The sequence below is a fragment of the Lynx rufus genome, unplaced genomic scaffold (assembly GCF_022079265.1).
Source record: "Lynx rufus isolate CCGP_SWC_20201006 ecotype Redwood Valley unplaced genomic scaffold, mLynRuf1.p SCAF_6, whole genome shotgun sequence".
Lineage (NCBI taxonomy): Eukaryota > Metazoa > Chordata > Mammalia > Carnivora > Felidae > Lynx > Lynx rufus.
In genome coordinates, this window is record NW_025814878.1 from 112575766 (window position 1) to 112600464 (window position 24699).

The 24699-nt window shown below is 44.3% G+C and overlaps 1 protein-coding gene across 5 annotated transcripts in view; it reads right to left on the reverse strand.

The window, feature by feature from the left end:
• ANKS1A (ankyrin repeat and sterile alpha motif domain containing 1A) overlaps positions 1-24699 on the reverse strand; it is a 181054-nt gene that overhangs the window by 59562 nt on the left and 96793 nt on the right. For all 5 annotated transcript variants that reach the window (XM_047101259.1, XM_047101255.1, XM_047101256.1 and 2 more), the window contains one exon: positions 13724-14313. In XM_047101259.1, the coding sequence (XP_046957215.1) occupies positions 13724-14313 (590 nt within the window). The remainder of the gene's footprint in view (positions 1-13723; positions 14314-24699) is intronic.

Here is a 24699-nt window from a genome sequence, read left to right on the forward strand (position 1 = left end):
TCATTTATCAACTCTAACACTTTAAGCAAGTCCTTTCAACTCTTGAAACTTCAGTTTCCTTACCTGGAAAACTGAATCCAATAGTGGGCTAGATGAAATAGTTGCTAAAAATCAGCAAGATGTATGATCTTGGCAATTTTTCGGATTTGACACCAAAAGCAAAGACAACAAACGCAAAAATAAACAAATGAGACTATATCAAACTAAAGAGCTTCTGCATAGTGAAGGAAACCACCGAGAAAACAGAAAGGCAGCCTAGGGAATGGGAGAAAATATTTGAAAACCGCATATCTGATAAGGAGTTGATGTCCAAAATATACAAGGAACTCCTACAACTCAATAGCAAAAGACAAAAGCAAAAAACCAAAATCAAAACCAAAACCAAAATCAAAACAACTCAATCTAAAATGGGCAAAAGATGTGAAGAGACATTCTTCCAAAGACACACAAATGGCCAATAGGTACATGAGCAGATACTCAACATCACTCATCATCAGGAAAATGCAAGTCAAAACCACAGTGAGTGCACCTGTAAGAATGGTTGTCATCAAAAGAGACCACAAGTGCTGGCGAGGATATGGAGAAAAGGGGATGCTGCCCACTGCTCATGGGGAGGTAAGCTGGTGCAGCCACTGTGGAAAACAGTACGGAGGTTCCTTAAGAAATTAAAAATAGAATTACCATATAATCCAGCAATTTCAGTTTTGGATTTATATCCAAAGGAAATAATATTCAATATAATATTCAATATATTATATCCAAAGGAATAATATTCAAAGAGATTTATGCATCCCCACGCTCACAGTGGCACTATTCACAGTAGCCAAAGTATGGAAATAAGTCAACAGGATGCTTATCACCTGTTATATAAAAACAAATTTCAGAAGAAACAAAGATTTAGACCTGAAAAATAAAAGTCCTAAAAGAAAATGAGAAAATGATGATTTTCTTAATCTGAGTAGGGAAGGTCTTTTTTTTTTTTTTTTTCAACGTTTATTTACCTTTGGGACAGAGAGAGACAGAGCATGAACGGGGGAGGGGCAGAGAGAGAGGGAGACACAGAATCGGAAACAGGCTCCAGGCTCTGAGCCATCAGCCCAGAGCCCGACGCGGGGCTCGAACTCACGGACCGCGAGATCGTGACCTGGCTGAAGTCAGACGCTTAACCGACTGCGCCACCCAGGCGCCCCGGGAAGGTCTTTTTAACTAGGACGCAAAATCCAGAAGTCATTAAAGAAAAGACTGATTCACCTATACAAAATTTTAAATTTCTGCATGTTAATAAAAAATCCATTGGGGCACCTGGGTGGCTCAGAGCATGATCTCACGGTTCATGAGTTCAAGCCCCACATCAGGCTCTGTGTGGACAGCTCAGAGTCTGAAGCCTGCTTTGGATTCTGTGTCTCAATCTCGCGCGCGCGCGTGCGCGTGTGTGTGTGTGTGTGCGCACGCATGCTCATACTCTCTCTCTCTCTCAAAAGTATACATTAAAAAATTTTTTTTAAATCCACAATGTTGTATGTCAATAATATCTCAATAATAATTTTTAAAATCCCATCCAATAACAGGATGCCTGGGCGGCTCAATCAGTTAAGCGTCTGACTTCGGCTCAGGTCATGATCTCATGGTTTGTGGGTTCTAGCCCCACATCGGCTCTGTGCTGACAGCTCAGAGCCTGGAACCTGCTTCGGGTTCTGTGTCTCTCTCTCTCTGCCCCTCCCCCGCTCATGCTCTGTCTGTCTCTCTCTGTCAAAAATAAATAAACATTAAAAAATTTTTTAAAACCATAAACAAAGCCAAAAGAAAATTCATATTTATAGGTAAAGGGCTAATTTTTTCAAACATAAAGAGTTTCTACAAATTCAAAGAAAGAGATAAAATCAACAACGAAAAAAAAAAAGAAAGGAAGGAAGGAATGGAGGGATGAAAAAGCAAAGGAATAAGTACAACCTAGAAAAGAAAAGTTTTTTTTTAAACATATGAAATGATGCTGACCTCACACATAATAAAAGAGACACCCACTTTAAAACTTTATCAAGATAACATTACCTATCTATTAACCACAAAGAGATTAAAAAGCCGACCACCCCCCCTCCCATCGGTGAGGTGTGAAGAAACAGGCTCTCTTCAGATGTTGTGAGTGTAAGAGTAATTTTAATATGCATAAACCCTTAACACAGCTGTTTATCCTCCAGAAATTTATCTTAAAATGACTTTGTGTAAGGATATGAATTGCAGTATTACTTATGTACATATTTTAAAACTTTTATTTATTTACTTTTAATTAATTAATTAATTAATTAATTTTTGAGAAAGAGAGAGAGAGAGAATCCCACAAGGGGCAGAGAGAGAGAGAGAGAGAGAGGGAGAGAGAAAGAGAGGGAGAGAGAATTCCAAGCAGGCTCTGAACTGTCAGCTCAGATCACAACCCGAGCTGAAGTGGGCTTAACCCACTGAGCTACCCAGGCGCCCTGTAGTATTATTTATAATTAGGAAAAACTTAGTAACATCCAAAATATCCATGTAGACAAAAGTTTTAAAATAAATGATTAAGTATAACCATACTGTGGAATTCTATGAAATACAAAAGAGAAAAGGAAACACTACGTACTTAATTAGAATGATTTTCAAAATTACATTATCAAACGAAAAAAGCAAGGCTCAGAGCAGTGTGTAGAATATGGCACCTCTTGTCTTAGGAAGAAAAACACTTAACATGTTTAAAATGCTTACGAATGCACCAAATGCTTCTAGAAGGATACTCAAAAACTCAGGAAAGGAACTGGGTGTCTGGAGGACAGAGAGGGAGGCATTACAAAATTATATATTCTTTGGTACCTTTTAAATTTCAGCCATATAATACTGGATGTTATAACTTTAAAAAAAAAATCCCCAGTGTATAAAAATTCCATTTCCAGGGTTGGCTTTGCCTGAACATCTACATGCATTAGATATGAAGGCTGTTTAAGACAACTATTCCCTCCCAGAGCACAGGTCAACACCTTGGAAACGTTCTGGTAACTCCTACCCTTGAAGCGCACTCCTCTGCCACCACACCCCAGCTTCCTTGGTGTTCCCTCCTATCCTCTGGGTCAGCAAAGAGGGCTCAGCCAGCCCCTGGAGATAAACTTCTCCAGGGTCATCCACCCTAGGAGTGTCAGTGAGGGAAGCTATTCCCTGGCAGCAAAATCCAGGACTGCCTAACAGAGACAAGGCACTCCCAAGGGTTCTGGGGCAGCTCTGCTGAAAATAACTAGTTCCAGGGGCGCCTGGGTGGCGCAGTCGGTTAAGCGTCCGACTTCAGCCAGGTCACGATCTCGCGGTGCGTGAGTTCGAGCCCCGCGTCGGGCTCTGGGCTGATGGCTCAGAGCCTGGAGCCTGTTTCTGATTCTGTGTCTCCCTCTCTTTCTGCCCCTCCCCCGTTCATGCTCTGTCTCTCTCTGTCCCAAAAATAAATAAACGTTGAAAAAAAAAAAAAAAGAAAATAACTAGTTCCAAAGTAGAAAGGAACCGGAACATTTACACAAACCACACCATTTCAACTGAGTTTACGATGGCTTCCTGGTTGTTTAAATCAGGACAGGCAAGAACAGACTGCCGGACAAATTGTCATTTGTAGGCCCCTAGTGAGCTTAGGCAGTTTTCCACCTGTCCAGACAAATAAACATGCTGCCGTGAGTTATGGACAGGTGGGCCCTGTGGTGCCGGAGACTGGGTCATTAGAACGCGTGAGGAAGACGGAACAAGATGCCTGAGAAAGACTGCTCAGCATCTCGGCCCTGCCCACAATCTCTGGGCCACAAACATTCTTCTTACCCACTGGCTACTCCCCTGGAGGAATCAAAAGGGAACATCTATGGGAAAAAGCAGGACAAAGAGAAGTGAAGGAACCCTAGGCAAAGAGGGCAGCCATCCACAAAAACACAGAGCTGCAATCAGAGAGCACACCTTTGAGGGTGCTGGTGCAACACTGGGGTACAGGAAAGAGCTCTGTGTTGCAGGTGAGGTCCAGATTAATTGCTTTCCTACAGTCTTCTACAACAGAAAAGCCTGTCCCTCACTTTCTGGCCAGGTAATTACTTAGCTGCCACTCTGACCACACAGCACATCTCTAAACAAATTAAACTTCTCGGGGGCCTATTCATTTCATGGAGGCAAAAACACAGAAATATCGTTGTCCTGTGAGAACAGACTGAAGCCAGCTTGTTTTGCTATACTTCACGGGGCTCTGTGTGAGCCACAGATGATGAGGGCTAAAGCAGCCAGCAGGTCAGATGGGCAGGAGCACGGCCAGACCAGACAGAGGCATTGCAATGCCTGGCATCTTGACCCGAACCGGACCCAAGCCCGCATGCACTACCCATTCACTAATCAGGCAGCCACATTCCCTGGACAAGGCTAACAGAGGCATCCTCCACCTCCAGCCGGACATGCCAGAGGTAATATAATTCACCATCTGGAATAACACAGAACCCACACCCACACACACACACCTACGTGCACATATGCTCATAAAGATGACCCCCATACCTGGTGTCTATGAAGCTCCCTCTACACCAACCTTCCTAATCCACCCTGGATCAGAGAATGTTTGAGGCCACCAGCATCTCCCTCTCTAACTGGTAGCAATTATCTGTCTGGAACCTGTGGGCTTGACTACCAAGAAGAAGCATTTCAGATTCATCAGGCCTTCAGCCTTTAAGAAGTCTTTCAGGGCATCGGCACCATTTCTTAGTTCCAAAAACGATGGTGCTGATACTCAGACCCACCTGCCCTGACCCCTTGACTACCTAGTCATCTGTACTTCTCGCACAGGATTTCTGTATTCGAGATTCCTGGCCATCAGCTGGTCTAAATAATTTTCAATTTCCTTGTCCTTGCTTTATAATCCTGGTTTTTAGATTTTATTTCTGCTTTCAGCATGTGACGCACCCATGGAATGGATTTCCTAAGACAGTGTCCTAGAACCCAATCTCTCTTTCACCACGCACTCAATGATCCTTGCCCAGGATGACAACAAGGACAATGATCAAGTTTGGGAAATTCTTACAGATTCAGATTTCATTTGGTAGCTTAAGGAATACATGTATGTACATAGGCTTCTATGTGTACACATATAAGAAGTCACTCAACACAAATTAATGGAAAAAAAAGGCAGAGGGTAAAAAAAAACAAGATGAGAAAAGAAGCAGGTGGCAAGAGTGGCCAAAAAGAAAGCAAAAGGAAGTTAAAAGTAAAAGTCAAGCAGGAAGATATATTTGTAAGACAATGTAGGTGTAGAATGGAATCTCAAATTTGTCTGACAGGAGAAATTAATCACTAACAGAAAGCAGCTTGACAGCTCAACTCATGCCTGGCCCCACCCCTCCTTGTCCGAGCGAGGGCCCCTCCCCTGCAGCCTCACCCCCATCTCGCTCTATCCTTCCTCTTAGCTTTATTCTTCTCATTAGCACTCTTATCACCAACTAGCATACTACAATTTTACTTACTGTCTTCTCTTCCCCACCCCACCCCCAGCTTTCTAGAATGTCAGTTACAGAGGGAGAAGGGATTTTGTCTATTTTGTTCATTGCTCACCCCCAGTGCTTAGACTAGTACCTGCAGCTTAGCAGGTATTCAACAAATTAGTTGAATGAATGGAAACTTCTCATAAAAATACACTTCAATTATGTATTATTGTTGATTATATGAAAATATCTCTACTTGATTCTCAAACACAACTGCTGACAATAATAAGATTAACTACTATTTCCTAAATTATACAAAATAGTCTGTATCCAACTGATGCCATTACTAGAAAAAAAAAGAAGGAAGAGCAGAAGCAAAGTATATAAAGAATGTCCCAGAAAATGTTTCTGTGATTCTCAGCATTTGTATGCACTGGCATAAAGATCAAATTCTTCTCACATATTCACCGACATTCACTGTCAACTAAGCTTTTGGTCTGATGTTTAAAACAACAAAAACATGGGGCGCCTGGGTGGCTCAGTCAGTTGGGCATCTGACTTGTGATTTCAGCTCAGGTCATGAACTCAATGGTTTGTGGGTTCGAGCCCTGCCGTCAGGCTCTGCACAGACAGTGAGGAGCCTGCCTGGGGTCCTCTCTCTCCCTCTCTCTCTCCAACTCCCCTGTTTGTGCCCTCTCTCTTTTAAAATAAATAAATAAACTTTAAATAAAAAAAAAATTAAAAAACCAAGCATAAGGAAACAAAAAAGGGGAAAGAGGGGGAATTCTCATCTTCTGGCAATTTCACAAATAACCACAAATCCCTACCTGGTCCTTGATGGTGCTGTCCTGAAGGGGGTAAATACAACCAGAATGTTTATGAAAGGACAGGGGGCGGACAGCGTGGCTTGGTGGCGGATGGGGAAAGAAGTGAGCTAACACTACAGGCAGTAAAATGCTGTGTAGAATAGAAACATGAGTTCACACTGGCACAGCTGTTAAAAAAGAGAAAAGAAAAATCCTTCAGGTGGAGAAAGCTGGGGAAAGGCCTCTCCTTGATGCCACCAGGAAGAATAAAGAATGAAAAGGAACGGTACATGAGGAAAGTAAGGAGGAAGAAAGGAAAAGACTGGAAAGGGCATAGATGAACAGGGAAGAAAGAACAGAGGGGAAACAAGGAGATTTAAAAAAAAAAAAAGAAAAGAAAAGAAACAGGAGTAAAAAGGTAGGAAACGCAGGGAGGGAGAAAGCTGGAGAGGAGAGGAGAGCATGGAAATGAGGACAGAGCAGATAAAAGCCAGGCCTCCCCAGACTCCTGTGCTAAATGAAGTGGCAGCCACAGGGAGAGGCGCCCTTCCAGGCCAGGTGCCAGCCGACCCACCCTTCCCGGCAAGCTGTCCACTAGGAGGCATGATGTCACCAAGAGCTGTTTGGTGGGGTGGGGGTGGGGGGGGAGGGTTGGGCACACCAGTCCTCTCCTCACTAACTGCAGAGCCAGGACTAACTCTGGCTTACTCACACCGCTATGTATGGTGTGGCCATGGAAATGCCCATATATGTATTTTCAAATCTGGGCTAACAAAAATCACTTGAATTTATCAGACAGAAAGGCAAAACTATTGATTCAGGACTGCCTAAAAAATAAGTGAGATTATTTTTAATATTACGAAAAAAAAAACACCAAAAAAAAGCTCTCAATCATACCAGACCACTTAAGACCAAGGCAAATTCCGAGGTTCTAGGATAAAAGTTGTGACTCCTGTGTGCACCAGGAAGCAACTTAGACACTCCAGGCTCCAATCTGTCCCCAGAGGTAGGAGTATCACATTCTTGTCTAGAGTGGGCTGGCTAGGCTCAGCAAAAAGACTGTACAGCATGCTTGTTTACATACTAAAGAACAATACAAACTGCAGACTCCGGGTGTGGAGGAAAGTTTAGCCACAGTCAGCAGAAACTCAAGCTCAAATCTCTTTATTTTATATCTAAGTCCTTTTTCTCCTAGCACACCCAACCCTCAAGGGTTAAAAGCAACCAAAGCCTCTGTGGAGTTGAACCAATCAGCTCGTCTCTTGATGACATCATGCCTCCAACTGGACAGTTTGCCGGGAAGGGTGGGGCGGGCCAGGGACCCGGCCTGGAGGGCACCCTCCCTGCTCCTGCCCCTTTTCTCACCGAGGGATCCGAGAGCCAAGGGTCCCCTCTGCTACCATTTCAGATGAAACCAGGCCATTCCCCAAATCCCTGGCCAGAAATTATTCTCAGTTTGTACAAAATGTATACAAAGCACGTCGTCCCTGCTCTCTACCCGTTTCCCACTTGTTTAATATTTATGAACGCTGATTACAAAACACACATTTATCACTTAAGCCTTCAGCCAAGTTTTAAATTACTCAAATGTTTATGCTAAGTAGACAAGCAGCCTTCTGTGGTTTTCTCTTTCATAAACTTCAGTCCCACTCAAAGGCAGGTATGTGAGAGACCTATCTGACCCCAAAGACTATACACATTCAAGCCACAATCTGACCAGAAAGTTATTTTTGTTCTTCTTGCGAGGTCTTTATTTCAGACGTTAATTGCTGCCGCTGCTGCGGTGTGCACTCGTGGGTGCAGAGGATGTGCGCCGAGCAGAGACAGAGGATGGAAATACATCTAGGAGACGGTGATTCTGGGGCACACAGCTGAAACGCTGACGACACCCGCCACAGCTCTATGGAAAGAACGGGCTTCTTCCCTACAGTTGGAGGTGGGACAGGCTTCAAGTTAGATGATGCATTTCTCCTGTTTCCCAGCACCCTGAATATCCACACCTTCTAGCTCATCTGCAAATGAAGATTAATTTACAATTTACATGCACGAGCCATGTTTACTGCTCCAGCACACAGCCATCTATGCTTGCTTACGCTTGATAGAAATAGTGCTTAAAAATGTTGGTACCACTCAGGGTCCTCTCAGGAAAAAGACGGCACATTCAAACGGGGCGACCAAAGGAGCTTAATAAAGGGACTATTATTATTATTTTTAAAATATTTATTTATTTGAGAGAGAGAGAGAGAGTGAGTGGGGGAGGGGCTAAGAAAGAGAGGGGGAGAGAGAGAATCCCAAGCAGGCTCTATGGTGACAGTGTGGGCCGAGGGGCTCGATCTCATAAACCTTATAAGCTGTGAGATCATGGACTGAGGGGCTCGATCTCGCAAACCTGAGATCATGACCTGAGCTGAAACCAAGAGTCAGAAGGTTAACCGACTGAGCCACCCAGGTGCCCCAATAAAGGGATGGGGTAGAGTAGGGAGAGAGTGTAACAGAGAGAGAAAGCAACAAGAGAAGAGAGAAACAAGGGAGAGAGTGAGTCACAGCCAGGAGTCTCAGGTTGGAAGCGTGAAGGGGAGGAACTAGTTATCAGAACCCAGAGACAGCAGCTTTTGGGAAAGGTCCCTCGGGGGACAGCTGGTCTTCAGTAGGAGGACACAGCCAACCCAAGATTTCTTTGGCCTGGTGATGCAGTCCATACAGATCCACCTTCTGGGGCACACAGGCAGGTGGGGAAGGGTAGGGAACATCCCCGAAGGGCAGATGGAAGGTACCCTGCACAGTGTCTAACAACGGGAGAACAGTTGAAGCAACAGCCAACACACCAGCCCTGTGAAATAGCCACGTAACAGAATACTATGCCTCTCAGAATTCAGATCTGAATCTGGATCTTACAGACACTGCCATGGTAAGATACCCACAAAATGCAGTAATTAGGTAAGAAAAACAAATTATAAATCAGTAAATATATTAAGACCCCAAATCTGGATATACATCAAATGTTAACAGAGGTTAACAACATGTAGAGAGATGTAGGTGATTTTCCCATTCCTGACCTGTATTTTAAATGTTTTGTTTATGTATAGCTTTTCAGTTAAACTTTTATTACACCCCTATTCTATCGGGCATCGTTAAGATAACAACGAGAGCTTTGACTTTTAACTGGTAAATGGAGAAAGTATCTACTGAAGCTTGGATTTAGATCTCCTCTGAGGCTGAGCTCTTTTAAAAAGCAAGCTCTATTATTTTTCGTTACTGAAAATCTAACCGAAAATAGGGAGAATGCTAGTGTCATAATGAACACCATCTCAGGGGTCTACCTTAACCAGGCTAACTTTTGGAAGTCCTCTTGTTCTGGGTAATCAGCAAGGGCTGCACTAGGCACCTGTAAGGAGCAGTCTGTATCTGGAAAAAGTGACTCTCAATCTATCAGCTGTACAGGTTTCCCAGCTATGGAACATCAGCCCCAATAACCAACCAACCAGCCACTGCTGGCCATTATGTAAAAGAATACATTTGAAAAATAAATAGTAGAGAGGGCTGCCGATTTCTCCCCCACTTCTCTTCTCTTCTCTTCTCCTCTCAGGGAGTTGGCAGAAAGGCTCATTAACTTCTTAAAGAACAATGGGGGGCTACAGCCCTACTTTTCCAGGCTGGGCCGACTCTTCTGTCTCTGGGGTGGGCCAGAGTCACGCAGCAGGTCACGGGGTGAGGGGCTTGAACTCCACTGCTTCCTGGTCACTCTGCCAGCACCAGACAACCCCCCTCCCCCCCCCCCCCAAAAAAGTTCTGCTTTTCTTAAGTTCTGAAGACACTCTGGGCCTCAGTTCCCATTCTCCAAAGCTTTAAGCACAATAATAATACAAATATCTACCATTCGCTCAATATTTTATGCATCTAGAAACTGTGCTAGGCACTTACACATCTAACCGGTAAAAACGCCTCTGAAACACAGATTTGACTGCCTCTGTTTCACAAATACCGGTAACAACACTGAGGATTCCTGAGGCCACTCATGCAACAAGGTGGAGTTGATGGTGGAGTGGGGGCTCAAAGCTGGGTCTGCTGGCTCTGGAGCCTGAGCCCTGTGTATTACCCTGCACCACCTTCTAGAAGCAGCCTGGCAGACTCGCCCACAACCTCATCTGTGCTGGGATCACCGCCGCCTGGGCCCCACAGTGAGCTGAGTTGGACCCACGCTCCTTCAGAACAGCTTTCCCCACCTCCCGGGGATCTAATGATGAACCAGAAAAAAAAAAAAAATCAAGCACAAGATACGGTAAAGCAGCCTTCAGGCACTGGTCAGGGGTAGAGTGGGGAGCAGTCATTAACTAATGCCCTGTTCCAGGAAAGTCTGCCAAAGCCCTGTGTGTAGGGCCAACCACTGGGGGAAACACTTCTGAAGTTTCTCTTTAGCTAGAGATATCCACAAAAACCAAGTATAATATGACTCAAAAACAATGATGAAGGATTTCGCATGAAGGGCCCTGTTAATATTCACTCGTGGTCTTCTGAATTCTTTCCAATGAGACCTCAGTTGCCTTAGTTTTTCAAATTTGAAGTGTAACGCTGCTTCTGGTGATTCAGTCACATCACGGACTAGCCCAGGACACCTAGACCTCAAACAGTCCCTGGGTTCACTGCACCTACTACGTGCAATCTCTACCTGCAACGGAAATGTTAGCATATGAACCTCCTCTCACTAAGGTGCCAAGAGACAACTAGTGTGCTACCCTGAAGGGCCAACTTCAATTAAAAGCTAGGCCGTGCTTCAGTGATTTCATGTCTCTTCTCCAGGAGGAAATGGTGGAGCTCATAAGACTGCCTGGCAATCTCGCGTGGTAACAGAGCACGGATATCCTGTGGCGAATCACCCAGCATGATCTACCTCTTGGCTGGAAGAGGTATGCTCAGGAGATGAGGCCAAAAAGAAGAGGTAATTGGTTAGACTGGTAAAGCTGTCTTCCAGCCCATTTGAAGGATTCTGAGATATTGCCTTCATTTCAAATCAAAATACTCCCTTTTCAGCCTCATGTTTAGGCCCCTCCCACTATCTGGTCCCAATCTCACTCCCTCATTTCTTTTTCTTTTTTTTTCTAAGATTTTATTTTTTTTACTTTGTTAAAAAAAATTTTTTTTAACATTCATTTATTTTTGAGAGAGACTTAGTGCAAGCGGGGGAGGGGCAGAGAGAGAAGGAGACACAGAATCTGAAGCAGGCTCTAGGCTCCGAGCTGTCAGCACAGAGCCCCATGCAGGGCTCGAACTCACAGACCGCGAGATCATGACCTGAGCTGAAGTTGGACACTCAACCCACTGAGCCACTCAGGAGCCCCATAAGGTTTTATTTTTTAAGTAATCTCTATACCCAACGTGGCGCTTGAACCCACCACCCCGAGATCAAGAGCCTCATGCTTTTCTGGATGATCCAGCCAGGTGCCCCTCTACCCTTATTTCTTATGCTCCCCTATACAAATTCTACACTCTATAGAAACGAAATGACCTAAGCTTTCCCAGCTCTACACCTTTGCTCATGCTATTCTCTTCTCCAAGGCCCTTTCTTCATTCTTCTAGCTTCAACCTGGTTTTCACCAAAACACTTGGCTCTTTAATTCCACTCCCCTTCTACCCTTTCTCACCTCTTGTCTCCACCCTCCCCACCTCCACTGATATTTATTCTCCATGCCATTTCAGAGCACACTGGATTTACCTTTTCTTTTCTTTTTTTTTTTATAAATTAAAAAAAATTTTTTTAAATGTTTATTTATTTTTGAGAGAGACAGACAGAGCACAAGCCAGGGAGGGGCAGAGAGAGAGGGAGACACAGAATCTGAAGCAGGCTCCAGGCTCCAAGCTGTCAGCACAGAGCCCAGCTTGGGGCTTGAACTCATGAACTGCGAGATCGTGACCTGAGCAGAAGTCAGCCACTTAACTGACTGAGCCACCCAGGCGCCCCTTTTATAATTTTTTAAAAATGTTTATTTTATTTTTTGAGAGACAGAGAGTGAGTGGGGGGAGGGGCAGAAAGAGAGGGAGACACAGAATCAGAAGTAGGCTCCAGGCTCCGAGCTGTCAGCACAGAGCCCAACAAGGGGCTCGAACCCACAAACCGTGAGATCATGACTTGAGCCGATGTCAAACGCTTAACCAACCGAGCCACCCAGGCGCCCTGGACTTATCTTACTCTTAAACTGCCTAACCCTATACTTGACTGTAAATGAGTAAAAGACAGAGGCAGAGCACACATTCCTACAAACACACAAACTCTGTGTGTCATCTCCCATGGGCCAGGGAGCTCTCTCACTCAAACTGATTTTCCTCAAGTGGCCTAGAGTCTAGTACGGGCTCACCAAATCTTGGTTTATGAACCAGTGAAAACTTTCTACTGCACAGGATACCTCAGCCCGACTACCCCAAACCTCATCTTATCTGGAGAGAAGAGTGCAGTAGGAATTGCCTCCGCCCTGTTCCCACACCGGGAATGGGGTTCACTCTGGTTTACATAACTTTGCAGCTGCAACGTGAACAGACTTGGGTAGGGCATTTAGTGTACAGATTGCTCAAATGGATGTGTCAGCTGCACCGTTCCCCTCCTCTCAGAGAGCTAAATTCATCTCTTGAACATGTTCCTGGGAGATAGAGCCAGTCCCCTTCAAAGGCAGCTTCCTCTCAGCAAGAAGCCTGCAAGGGTAGCACTTTCACATTCTCTGGGTGTTTACCAATCTTTTGAGAAACACATTCTTCTGCCCAGTAAGATATGTCACAGGTCACCGAAAAATATTCGGGTACATATTTCTAGCTACTCTATAACAATGGTTACGAAAGGAACCTGGGCCTCAGACTCCAAATGTTTTCTCCTCACTAATCTCTCTTTGTTTTTGGAACCACCTAGCCCTCTGCCTCATCAACCCGGGAATGTGGGACGGGCAGAATGCTTCTGCTGGGAGAGGCGTTTGGTCTGCAGGGGAAAGCAGTGAGAATAATCACAGAGGAGCGGAGAACAGAAAAGCCCCACTCTGGTCCCCTTTCAGCAGGGTCTCCCAATGCCCACCCCCTCATCCCCTCCTGGCTAACCCTGGATCTTCACTCTTCCTCCTGAAGACTCACACAAAGTTCTCTAGCTGTTCTTAAGCATCTTTAGGGTGAGCACGACTCCCTCAATGGTGGCTGATGGGATCCAAATATTTCCAAACAGCATGTCATTTCTAGGAACTGCCTCTCCCTCGGACCTACTCTGCCTGGGGCCTCCACCCTCCAGTTTACCCGTGAATGGACCTTTCCTCTGCCATCTGGGCAAGAAGATCCCCTGCCCTGGCAACGTGGGGCCTGCCTCCTCATAGCTGCCAGAAACACTCTGGTCGTAGCGCGAAGGAACCAGGGCAATCCTGGCCCATACGTCCTGGTCCCGGGAGTCGGCGCACAGGGGAGCCGTGGTGGGCTGTGGCTCCCTGTGACGTCACATGGCCTTACCTCATCCCACTCCGAGGCGAAGGAGGGCGACTTCTCCAGCCTCTTCTTCCCGATGCTGCAGTTGGACAAGGACTCGCTCCGGCTCCCCATTGTAGCGTCCTCCGTGGGTGAGCAGGTCAGGAGATCAGAGTCAGACTTGGACAAGCTGCGGCTGAGTTTGAGTTCAGCTTTGGGTTTGCTGGTGGGAGGGGCTCGGCTTCTAGCCCCACTCCGGTCTCTTTCTTCCTCGGCACCACCAGGGTGTTGAGATGCCGTGTGAGTCAAAGTTTCGGGGTGCGATTGGCTGTTGGTGGTGGGCAGGCCAGCTGGGTAACCCACTCTCTTACTCTGGTCCAGGACACTGGGCGGGGAGGCTCCAGGAGCGTGCACACCCGTCTCCTCCAGCTGCATGCTGGCCTCGTGACAGGCGCCCTGTGCGGGGGACCCTTCTGGATGGCTCTGGCCAGTGGCAGAGAGCAGCTGGAAAGGGTCCTGCCCCACCTCACACACCGGGGAGGAGCCGTGGAGGAGACCTGAGAACTGCTCTGGGACCTGCCCGTCCTGCCCCTCCGCAGAGTCCTGGCTCCGGCTGCTGCTGCTCCGCCTGTGGTCTTGGAGTGGACGGAGAGACAGAGAAATAAAAAATTAAACGTGGCAAAAATCAACAAAGTTCCAATGCAGCGAGCGTACGGCAGAGCTGAGGAATTCAAAAACAGGGAAAGAGGGAAGCTGGATGGGCTGGAGAGAGGACAGAGGGAGAGAAGAAGAGAGGGGAAGGAAGAAAACAGTTTCGTATTGTTCTTAATGTTCAATTTGTACCCAAAGTCGGAGCATTTATGAAATTCCAAACACTGGCCTGATTAATGCTATCTGGCAGCCCTCCCTGTTGCTAGGTCTCTGTCAACATTAACGACCAGACCTTGCTATATAAGGCTAACAGTGCTGACTATATCCTACAGAAAGGACACGAGTAAGGGACAGAGAGCAAACACGGAGTAAAAGTGAGAAAGAAAGAGAGAGAGAGTGCCAGCGAGCAGGCGAGACTCACTCCTGGAACATCTGATACATTTCCATAAAGGCCAAAGTGTTATTTAGAGCCGCCCGCCCTCCCTTCCTCTGGCAAGCAGCAACAGAGGGGAAAAAAAAACGGAGGTCATGATCTACAACCTGCAACTTCTGGAATTCTTTAAGGGAACATGCAAAACAAAACAGCAGAGAAGTAACTGCTTCCTTCCTCACAGGGGGCTGTTCAGGGTTCCACGCCTCATCCTTCCTTCCTCAGGGAGCAGAGACTTTTCTGTTTTTTTTTTTTTTTTTTTTTTTTGAGAATGTGCACATCTCACTCCTTCCAAAGCCTCCCAGCTGCTCCTATTTGTTTAAGTTTAACCTCAGTTGATCCACTGAAAACCAAACGGTCTAATTTGTCAATGCCAAGAGATATTTGCAGCTCTCTCAAGACCTCCCCAACATCCCCAAAATCTGACACTACTAGCTCAGGAGGCCAACTACTACTGTATACTCACCCAAGATATCAAAATGCCTCTGCCCTGAAGTGGCATAAATAATTGACCAAATCAGAGTCCCCCGCCAGGATCACACTGGGACACCCAAGGGGCTCGCCCTGTGTGAACTCTCACCCATTAGGGATTTTCACCCACATCAGCAGCCCTGTGCCCAGTACTAGCTCACATTCCTAAGCTAATATTCAACGTTATCTGCTCCGTAAGTGGAATCTACGGCACAGATACCAAATGATTCCATAGTCTGCCCAAAGCTCCCAAGTACTGTTCGTGAGATCAGAGAATCTTAGAACTTGAAGGGGCAAGGTCAAATATTTTTACAGATGAGAAATCCAAGGCCCTCGGGCCTTTGGTGGTTTTGTCCAAGGTGGTGGGGGAGAAGACTTTAACCTAGGCTTTTCTGATCACCTGGCTCTGGTTCTGGCTATGCTGTTCTCTAGCTGTGTGGCCTTGGCACTGATCTCATCCTGCTGGGCTTCAGTATCTAAAATAAGTAGGATGGACTGCCTGGTCCTTAAAAAGCCTTTTTATGCAACAACGGTGATGACAATCCAAGTCTCCACCATGCTCTGATGGCAAACTTCTCCTCCTCAGGGGCTGCTGCAGATCCCTGCCTGGGTGCCTCTCCTGCTACTGCCTGCATAACACCCACGCCCCTTCACCAGCCTGCCTGCAGCCCAAGGCCCCTTCTTGAAGCTCAGTTCCACAACTGAACAGGGTCGTCAGGTGAGGAGGGGAGTTTATAAACATGATGCACTAAAACAGAGTCTTCACCGGCAATGCCAAGTGTCCCACAATGCTGGCTCTTCCAACGCGGCCTTTAAGGAGGGGTCCCAACAACCAGTTCTCATAATGAGCCCATTGCCCTGAGGTCTGAGTGGGGACATGGTTCCATTCACCCCACTTTCTCCAGAAGAATGGTTCAGTCTCCACAGTCTGTTCAGCTTTTGGCAAGCCTGCAGAAGCTTCAAGGGGGCAGCCAATTAGTTCCACTTTATGGCTCCGATTACTTATCCACAGGAGCCCAGAAGTATGAACTTTGGCATCTCCTTCCTCTACACTTGACTGCTTCAGGATTTTCACACCCCTAACTCACAAACTCTATATCCCAAAGGTCAGGTCCAGAGCACTGAACAACTTGAATCTTTTCTCTAGGGAAGAAGAAATGCTGCATATGTAAGAGTTCCATCCAGCTTAACTTAGCCCCAGGAAGCCATGACTTTAGGGCTATGAATTCCACATATGACAACTGGAAGCATGAACAAGGCTGCCCCGTAGTGTTGTGCAGTGGGGCCAGAGAAGACGACACGCAACCACCTTATGGGGGTTCAAACCAACAGCACTTCCTAGAAGAGGCTGATGGGGAGAGTCAAAATTGCTACCTCTGGGACCCTACCCTAGTGGCCAATTTCCTACAGGTTCCGGCCCAAGGTGCAATGTTCCTCTGACTGCATTTGAATACAAAAGAGGACTTTGGTAACAGGAACACAGGCTTCTATTCCTTTGTATCAGCATCTAGCTCCTTATTTAACAATATTTTGGGGAGGGAGGGGAGTTCAATGACAAAGGAAAACCAGAGTCCAGAACTGGGAGTTAGCCTGGCTCACACTGCCTGGGTGGACCTCAGAACCCAGGCTGCAGAGAATGTTCTGTCGCTGTGGGAGCTGACAATGAAGGCTCTGTCTAACAGCCACCCATTCATGCTAGCCATCAATGAAGAAAGAGAGACAGATGCCAAGAGCTCAATACCAGACAGATGCCGGGGGAAGGAAGTGGGCAGAAAGAAGGAATGGAAACTTATGGAAGGAGGAAATATGTGAAGAGGAAGAATTTCTGAGGGTCATAATCCCATTAGAGAAAATACAATCTACCAATACTTTATGGGGTATAAGAAATCACAGAAAGGGATTCTTATAATTACATGACTTACCCAGGCAATTCCCTAGGAAAGACACCTTGGTATTCGAAAAGCTTGTCAAGATCTAAGACCTTCAGGATCTTAATAAGCCCCATAAAACTATATCCAAGGATAAGCTAGATTTCCTGGCAAAATCAACAGGTAGGAAAAGAACTACTCAGAGGTCCTTTCCTTCTGTAAAGTCAGGATAATATTGGGTCTCTTAGGGCATTAATATAATGTGTTAATATAAGGCACTGATCATGAGCCAGAAAGTGGCTTTTTACTTAACTTCTCTGTGCCCAGTATTCTCACCTATAATTTTGGAATCATAATAGTACATACTTCCTAGGATTGTTGTGAGAATTATACATGTAAAGCACCCAGCACCACATTTGGCACATGCCAGCCCTCAATAGATATTAACAATTCTTATTATTCTCCGCACAGGATCCATTACAACATATTTTGCTCACAGATGAGACCAATAACTTGTCTGCTCCTCGTAGGTTTGTGCAAAAGCTCACCAAAGACAGCGTACGTGACACATACAAACATCCATTGCTTTCATCATCCTTACAACTCTCGAAAGCAGAAGGAAGGGACAGAAGGTAATAGAGCAAGAAGGGCTGAAGTGAGATACAGGCCCCAGAGCTGTGGCTGTAACCACCCATTCCATCAATAAGCACATGCAAAATGTTTGTCTTCATGGGCCACCCAAGAGATAAAAAAGATGAAGACACTGAGTGTGCTCAACGGGCTTACCAGCTACCCAAAGAAACTAGCATATGCACAAGTGACTAGAATTCCAGACGAAAATTAATAGATGCATAAACCAAATGCATAGTGAGCAGAAAGGAAAGTGTGATTGCTTTCAGCCAGAAGGATTCTCAGAAGATGTAGCTTTTGAGCAGGGCGTTGAAAGAGAAATAAGGTCTTGATAGGCTTAAAGTTTAGTGGAAATACATTAGAAAAAGCAGAGACAGGAACCTCGGTGCCTGGGCACTCACAGACTTTCAGACTCGCAGAAGAGAATCCTCAGGCCTTAGGCTTTCCCTGACTGGGAATCACTGCGCTCCCACCTTAGAACTATGCAGCTTCTGGGGCGCTTGGGCTCCAACTCGATTTCAGTACAGGTCATGAGATCGAGCCCTGCGTGGGGCTCCACGCTGTGCGTGGAGCTTGCTTAACATTCTCTTCCTCTCTTTCTGCCCCTCCCTGGCTCGTTCCGTGTGTGTGCGCGCATGCGCGCACTCTCTCAAAAAACAAAACAAAAAAACTACACAGCTTCCACTCCTCCTCCCATACTGCCTTCAGCCATCCCTACAACCTGCCCTTCTAGGAGAGAGACAAGGGGCTAGGACACAGGGACAGCTGTTTCCTTACTCTCCCCATATATCAAGGCCATCTGCTCTATTGAGTAGCACACAGCAGCATGCTAATTCCCAGCCCCTTCAACTTTCAATCTTTATTCATTCTGGGTGTTCATTTTCCTTTTACCCTGTGAGCCGCTGAAGCAAGGGGTCTTCTGTGCTGCATTTTAATTACTATGATGATCCACGGGGGATCTCAAGGGCTTTTGAACAATAACATTTTAACATTGACACATTTTTCAATCACCCCCCCCTCCCACCCCCGTCTGTTTAAATTAGGGCAAAAAAATGCAGCGTGTGTGAGAACTTGCTAAGTCAAATCAACCCTCGGACACAGAGAAGAAGGTTACTCTGGCTACCCAGACTGTTGTGCCTTCTTCGTTTCCGTTAGGATTGGAACCCTCCAATTGCCCAGTGGCTATGGTGAGCACCAGGAACTGGGTGTGTCCAGGAGAACTCCTAAGTCCTTGGCTACTTTTGGAGAGCCACCGTGTTTTCCTCAGAAGGAAGGTGCCGACTAGGTTATGCAGGGACTTGCTGGCGACTATGATCTGATAAGACAAGTAGACCTAGCATCCATTCTCTGGTCCACGGCAATCAGAGAAACAGAAAGAGACCTGGACTGGGATTCAGGAGGTCCAAATTATAGTCCCTCCCTGGGTCTTTTTTTAAAAAATGAATGGCTGTAAATGCATTGTCTAGGGCTTTGACATTTAGTATGATTTGACACTGATTAGATGAATTAAGTTCCCTTCTAGTTCTATGATGCTAAGAACGTGAATAGCAGCAGGGCTCTGGATGAAATGATTTAACCTCATGGTTAAACAGGCTTTTTGGATTCAGCTAGACTGGGGCTTAAGACCCAGCTCTAACACCAAACTTCTTTCTCATCTATTAAACAGTGATAAAAATAGCCCCTACCCGGAAGATTTGTCATGAGATATACAATGACCTAATCAGTGTAGATGAACTCAGCACATGGCCGCCCATAAGCAGCATTCATTAAATGGTAGCTATCATTATCATCATTTTTCATTTACAACCATTTCCGAACTGCTCTTCATGCTAACACTGCACCCAGAGGCTGGTTTCCTTTCTCTCGACTCTGCAAAGGAGGCTGGTTTCTTCTAAGTGGCCCTATACTCTAGATAGAATAAAACTCATATGCCAGAGAAGGTCCTGTCGTTCTACAAGTTCAGGTCAGGGTGATGTGTGCCAGCACAGCGGGGGAAAAACTTTCAGGTCAGGAACCTCCACTCACTGCAGCACCCACAGGTACAGCCCAGCTTTGGGACTCGGACTATTCTACTTTGACTTGGTCCTGATTACCTGACATCTCCCCCATTTCCTTAAACTCCTCTTGAAGAGTCTGTCCCCTCTCTGTGGCCCCTCAAACTTCCCTATTTAATACACCAGCTCTGCTTGGATCAGTTTCCAACCAGCCATGATACTTAACCGTGCCTAATTTAACAGCACACTTGCTGTCTCTATTTCCCTTGATCTGCTGCCAGTTCCAGCACTGGGTGTTCACAACCATTTGCTTTCTCTCCTCCAGTTGCTGGAATGTTGAGCCCTGTTGAATACTCAAGAAACAACTGAGTCCTCAGCTGGCTTCCAATAGCTACAGTGTATTAGGTACTAGTTATTCTATGCTAGACATGCTGCTAAACACTTTCTTTTTTAATATTCACAACCACGGGGTAAGAATTTGAATCCCTACTTTACATGGAGAAAATGAAGCTTAAAGAAGTTAAATGACTCCTCAAGGTCACCAACCAGTAAGTGGTAGAGCAAGAATCCAAGTTTACTACCAAGCCTAGCTACCCTTTTATTCATCTCTTGAAAACTGTGGTATCACCATAAGATTGATTCCTCATTTCTCCCACTCTTTTTAGACTGTCATCTTTCCCACAGCATCTATACTCTTGGGTAATGACATCTGACATCAATTTCCTGAGAAGACTTAGATCAGACAAACTTCCTTACCTGTTCTCAATACCACACATGTCAAACCTTGGGGATAATTTGATCTCTTCCCACCTACCTCAGGGAAGTATCTCCCCATCTTGAATTTTACCAATAGCCTTCTAACTGCTGAAGCCTTTTTCTAGTCTTCATTGCTTCTAGCTCTTTCTGTTATCATGTGACACAGTTTACCAGTTATCCCTGGTACCCACTCTCCCCTTCCTGCTTGGTCATGGGGTTTTTTGGATTGGGTCAAACCACCTACATTAAAGACTACATTTCCCATCTTCTTTGTAGTTAGGTATAGTCACATGACCAAATTCTGGCCAACGGGTTCTAAGAGAAAGTGCAACTTTTGAGAACTATCTTTAAAGTTCTCTCCTTTTTTTTCTTCCTATGCTGACAGCTTGAACTTGAATAGTCATCTTGAACCATGATGACAGAAAGAAACTGGTTTCTTGAGCATCATGAACTGTCACGCTAGCCCTTGACTTCTTACCTCTGGACTTCTGTCTTATTTAAACAACAGTTATTTTGGGGTTTTCATCACATTCAGCCTTGGCTTCTATGACACTGCATTATCCTGGTTATCTTCCTATGTTTCTTTACCCTTGTGCTTCTAAATATAGATTATATTCTTGACTTCTTCAATCTCTCTAGTTTTTCCCTCAGCAACTGATTATCTTTTATGTTAACCACCACCTCAACTTGGATGATCCCTGAATCTGCATTTCTAATCCTTCTATCTCTCTTGAACACTAGACCTACATTTCTAAGTTATTTATGGGGTATCTTTCCCAATATTCATTATCTTTAATATCCTTAACATATGCAAAACTGAACTTAACATCTTCCTTCAAACATGTCCCTCCTCAAGCCCCTATTTCTGTTAGGTGCACCATATTTTCCCAAATAACCAGGTTCAACACCTAAGAATCATCATGAATACCCCCTCTTCCTGATTCTTCCACATTTGATTGTAAGGTCTCGTTAATTCTACCTCCTCAATACCTCCACCATCCATACCCTTCCTTCCTATCACTTCCTACTACTAGCTTAGAGCCTAATTTCCTTCAAGAGATTCCTTGAAGTCTCTTGACTTCAGGATATTCCTGCCTCTAGTCTCTCCCAACTGCAATCAAAGAGTCCACAATTATACATATGTAAAGCATGGCTTCAATCCTGCCATCTTACTTGAAAACCTTCAACAACACTGCACTATCTTTGTAATAATGACTGACATTTGAGATCCAATACTCTACACAACCAGTTCTTTGTTTGAGCCAAACTAGATTACTTACCATTCTCCAAACACGAGCTCTATCATCTCCTAACATTTTACTCTTGTTTATGCCACTCCCTCTGGCTGGAAGACCCTCTCCTTCCTCCTTACTTCTGCCTACTAAATAGAATTCTCTATTCTGGGGTTTAGCTCAAATGCTACTTCCTTCATAAAGTCTTCCTGATCTCCTGCACTAACATAATTTATCCATCTTTTGAATTCCAAAATTACTTTACACCAATCTATAAAAATTTAACATATTCTGCCCTTTCGTGTATTTTACATATGTCTCACATATACATGTGTATATAAATGGCTGTCGATACACTTTATGGAAGAAAATACAGATGTATATACCTCACAAGGCTTGGACTTGTTTTGCAATGGAAAGAAAAGCAAACTATTCCAACTCAGAAATAGAAATTGATAAGAGCAAGGCAGTTGTAACAGTAGGGCTTTTGGCAGAAACTCCTCTAATGGAAGAAGGTGAGAGACGAGGAAGCTGCTAAAGATAAGGCTTAATTATTAAACTGTCTCATACACACATAAATATGTATATATACATATTTTGCATTTGGAAAAAGCATCCAAACTTACTCCTGGGAATCTACCATGAAAAGCTAGCATGGGCTTCCAGGTAAAGATGGTGGATTGAATACAGGTACCAACTTACTCTTCTTCCTGAAGTCTTATAAACCAAATATAAAAATGGGACACAGATGGAAGCATACCTGAGAATCCCAAGCTGGCAAAGGGAAAAGCCAAGGCTTATACTATGAATTCTCTAAAGGCTCAGGAACTGGCATCGCTTGGGACATGGGAGTAGAGGGAGAAGCTAAAATAACGTTTTCCTCCCCTCCAAGAGGATTAAGGTCTTCGTGCTCATGCACAAACTTCACTTAGATCTAAACGCATGGCTCTCAGGAATATTGACTTACTTCCATCTAAAAAACCTCAGAGTGCAGCTGCGTGCCAAAGAGTCCACATGTATCACTGTCTTCAGATAATCATTCATCACTGTCCTAAGTAACCACTTCACCTAGACCTAAGCACTATCAGTGGATGCTGCAGAAAGCACCACAGAGAACAATGATTTTTAGAGCTCTTGGCTACTTTCCCACTTGCTATCAAACCTGGAAGGTTGTCCAGTTTCTCAGAACAGTATGTCCAGAGTGAGTGCCCAGTGGGCAAAGAGTTAAATGGTAAAGAGAAATAAATGACTATGCCACATGAAACTGGAAACATGCTCTTGTTGCTAGTTATGCTAGCCCTGAATAAGGATTTCAGAAGACTTCTATGTTGGAAATCACTTAAATAACAGAGGAATACCTAGCTGCATAAAACTACCATAAAACCATCTGGGCCTAGTGCCTTTGTAGAGGGATGAGTTTTCTGCTTCATTGGCTGCTTTCTACTTCTGTCAGTTTTTGTTATATCTACAGACATAAATGGTAATCTGCAACTACCAGATTATCATGCATACCTTGTCATCAAGATGCTTAGTCATCAAGTACTAAATGCTACTGGAAACCCCACCTCAACCAGTCATTGTGACGGACCATTAAGGGTCCCAGACAATTCATCCAAGGGGGATGGCAGCAACCTAACTAACCACCAAAATTTATTCCTGGAAATTCTCTTATTATTTTAAAATTCTCTAAATCTGTGCTTATATATGTTCTTTATACTATTCCTACATGTTGTGTTTTTTCCTCTTTTCTTGATCAGAATTGTCAGAGATCTTTAAAAAAAAAAGTTTTCATTGTAATGGTCAAGTCTATTTTTTTTAAACTTCCTTATTTCTACTTTTATTTTTTTCTTTAACTAACTGAAATGTAACACACATACCATGAAGTATGTGAAGTATACTACCTGCTTTTATCTTTATTCCTCTCTGTTACTTTCTTTTGGTTAAGTTTTAGTCTTTCTTTTTTTATAACAAATTGAAGAATATAGACTTTCTCCTGAGTATCACTTTGGCCAAATATTACCAGTATTTATATGAAATGTTTCTGGTACCGTTAATTAATTTCTAAGTAGAAAAATAAGAAAAAAAAAAAAGATAGGCCACTCACAGACTATATAACACTAATGAACAAGATGCTCAATTGCACTAGATCACACAAAAGCCAAATGCAAAGGACACTTTTTTGGCTTACCATGGTGAAAAACATTCAAGAGTATTAATATCGCAAGTTGGCAAAGGAATGGGAAAGTGTGTGCTCATAAACAATCAAGCAGGGCAATTCAGCTCCACCAGTTAGATCTAGACAGGTACCTGCACTCTGGCTGCCTAATTCTACTTTCTATCAATGCCTTTTAAGAAATACTCTTATAAGCATGTAAGAATATGTGTACAGAATGTCCACACCAGCTTAATTTATAACAGAGAAATACTGGAAGCAACATCAATATCCATCTACTAGAGAATGGAAAAATTAGCCGTGGGATATTTAACAACCATTAAAAAAGAATAAGGTAAGGCAGATCTTTAAGAACTAAAACAAAATTGTACCCATGATCTATAGACAAGGTAAATTAAAAACAAATAAACAAGTGTGCAAAACAGTTTGTAAAATACATTTTATGTTAAAAACAAACAAAACAATCTCACATAGTCATTTTTTTTTTTTTTTTTTAAATAAAGACAGCAAAGGACCTTAAGTTGACACTACACTTTCAAACTGTGGACATCTCCAGCAACTGTGAGTAGCCGAGAGGTGAGAAGACTTGGCCATTTTACTTGTATTCACTTCTATATTTTTTGAATTTTTTTTTCCTGTGAGCTAATACAAATACACTCTTAAAATGCAATGTAAACAATCTCCCATCCCATCCCTCATACTGTAGTTTCTTGAATTATAGTAAGGAGGGCTGAAAGCTCTGGTAGTCTCATTAGCATGGCCTTTTGAGAACTGATGAATTAATTTCTAAAAGCTGCCTAAGATAAGGACCTTAGT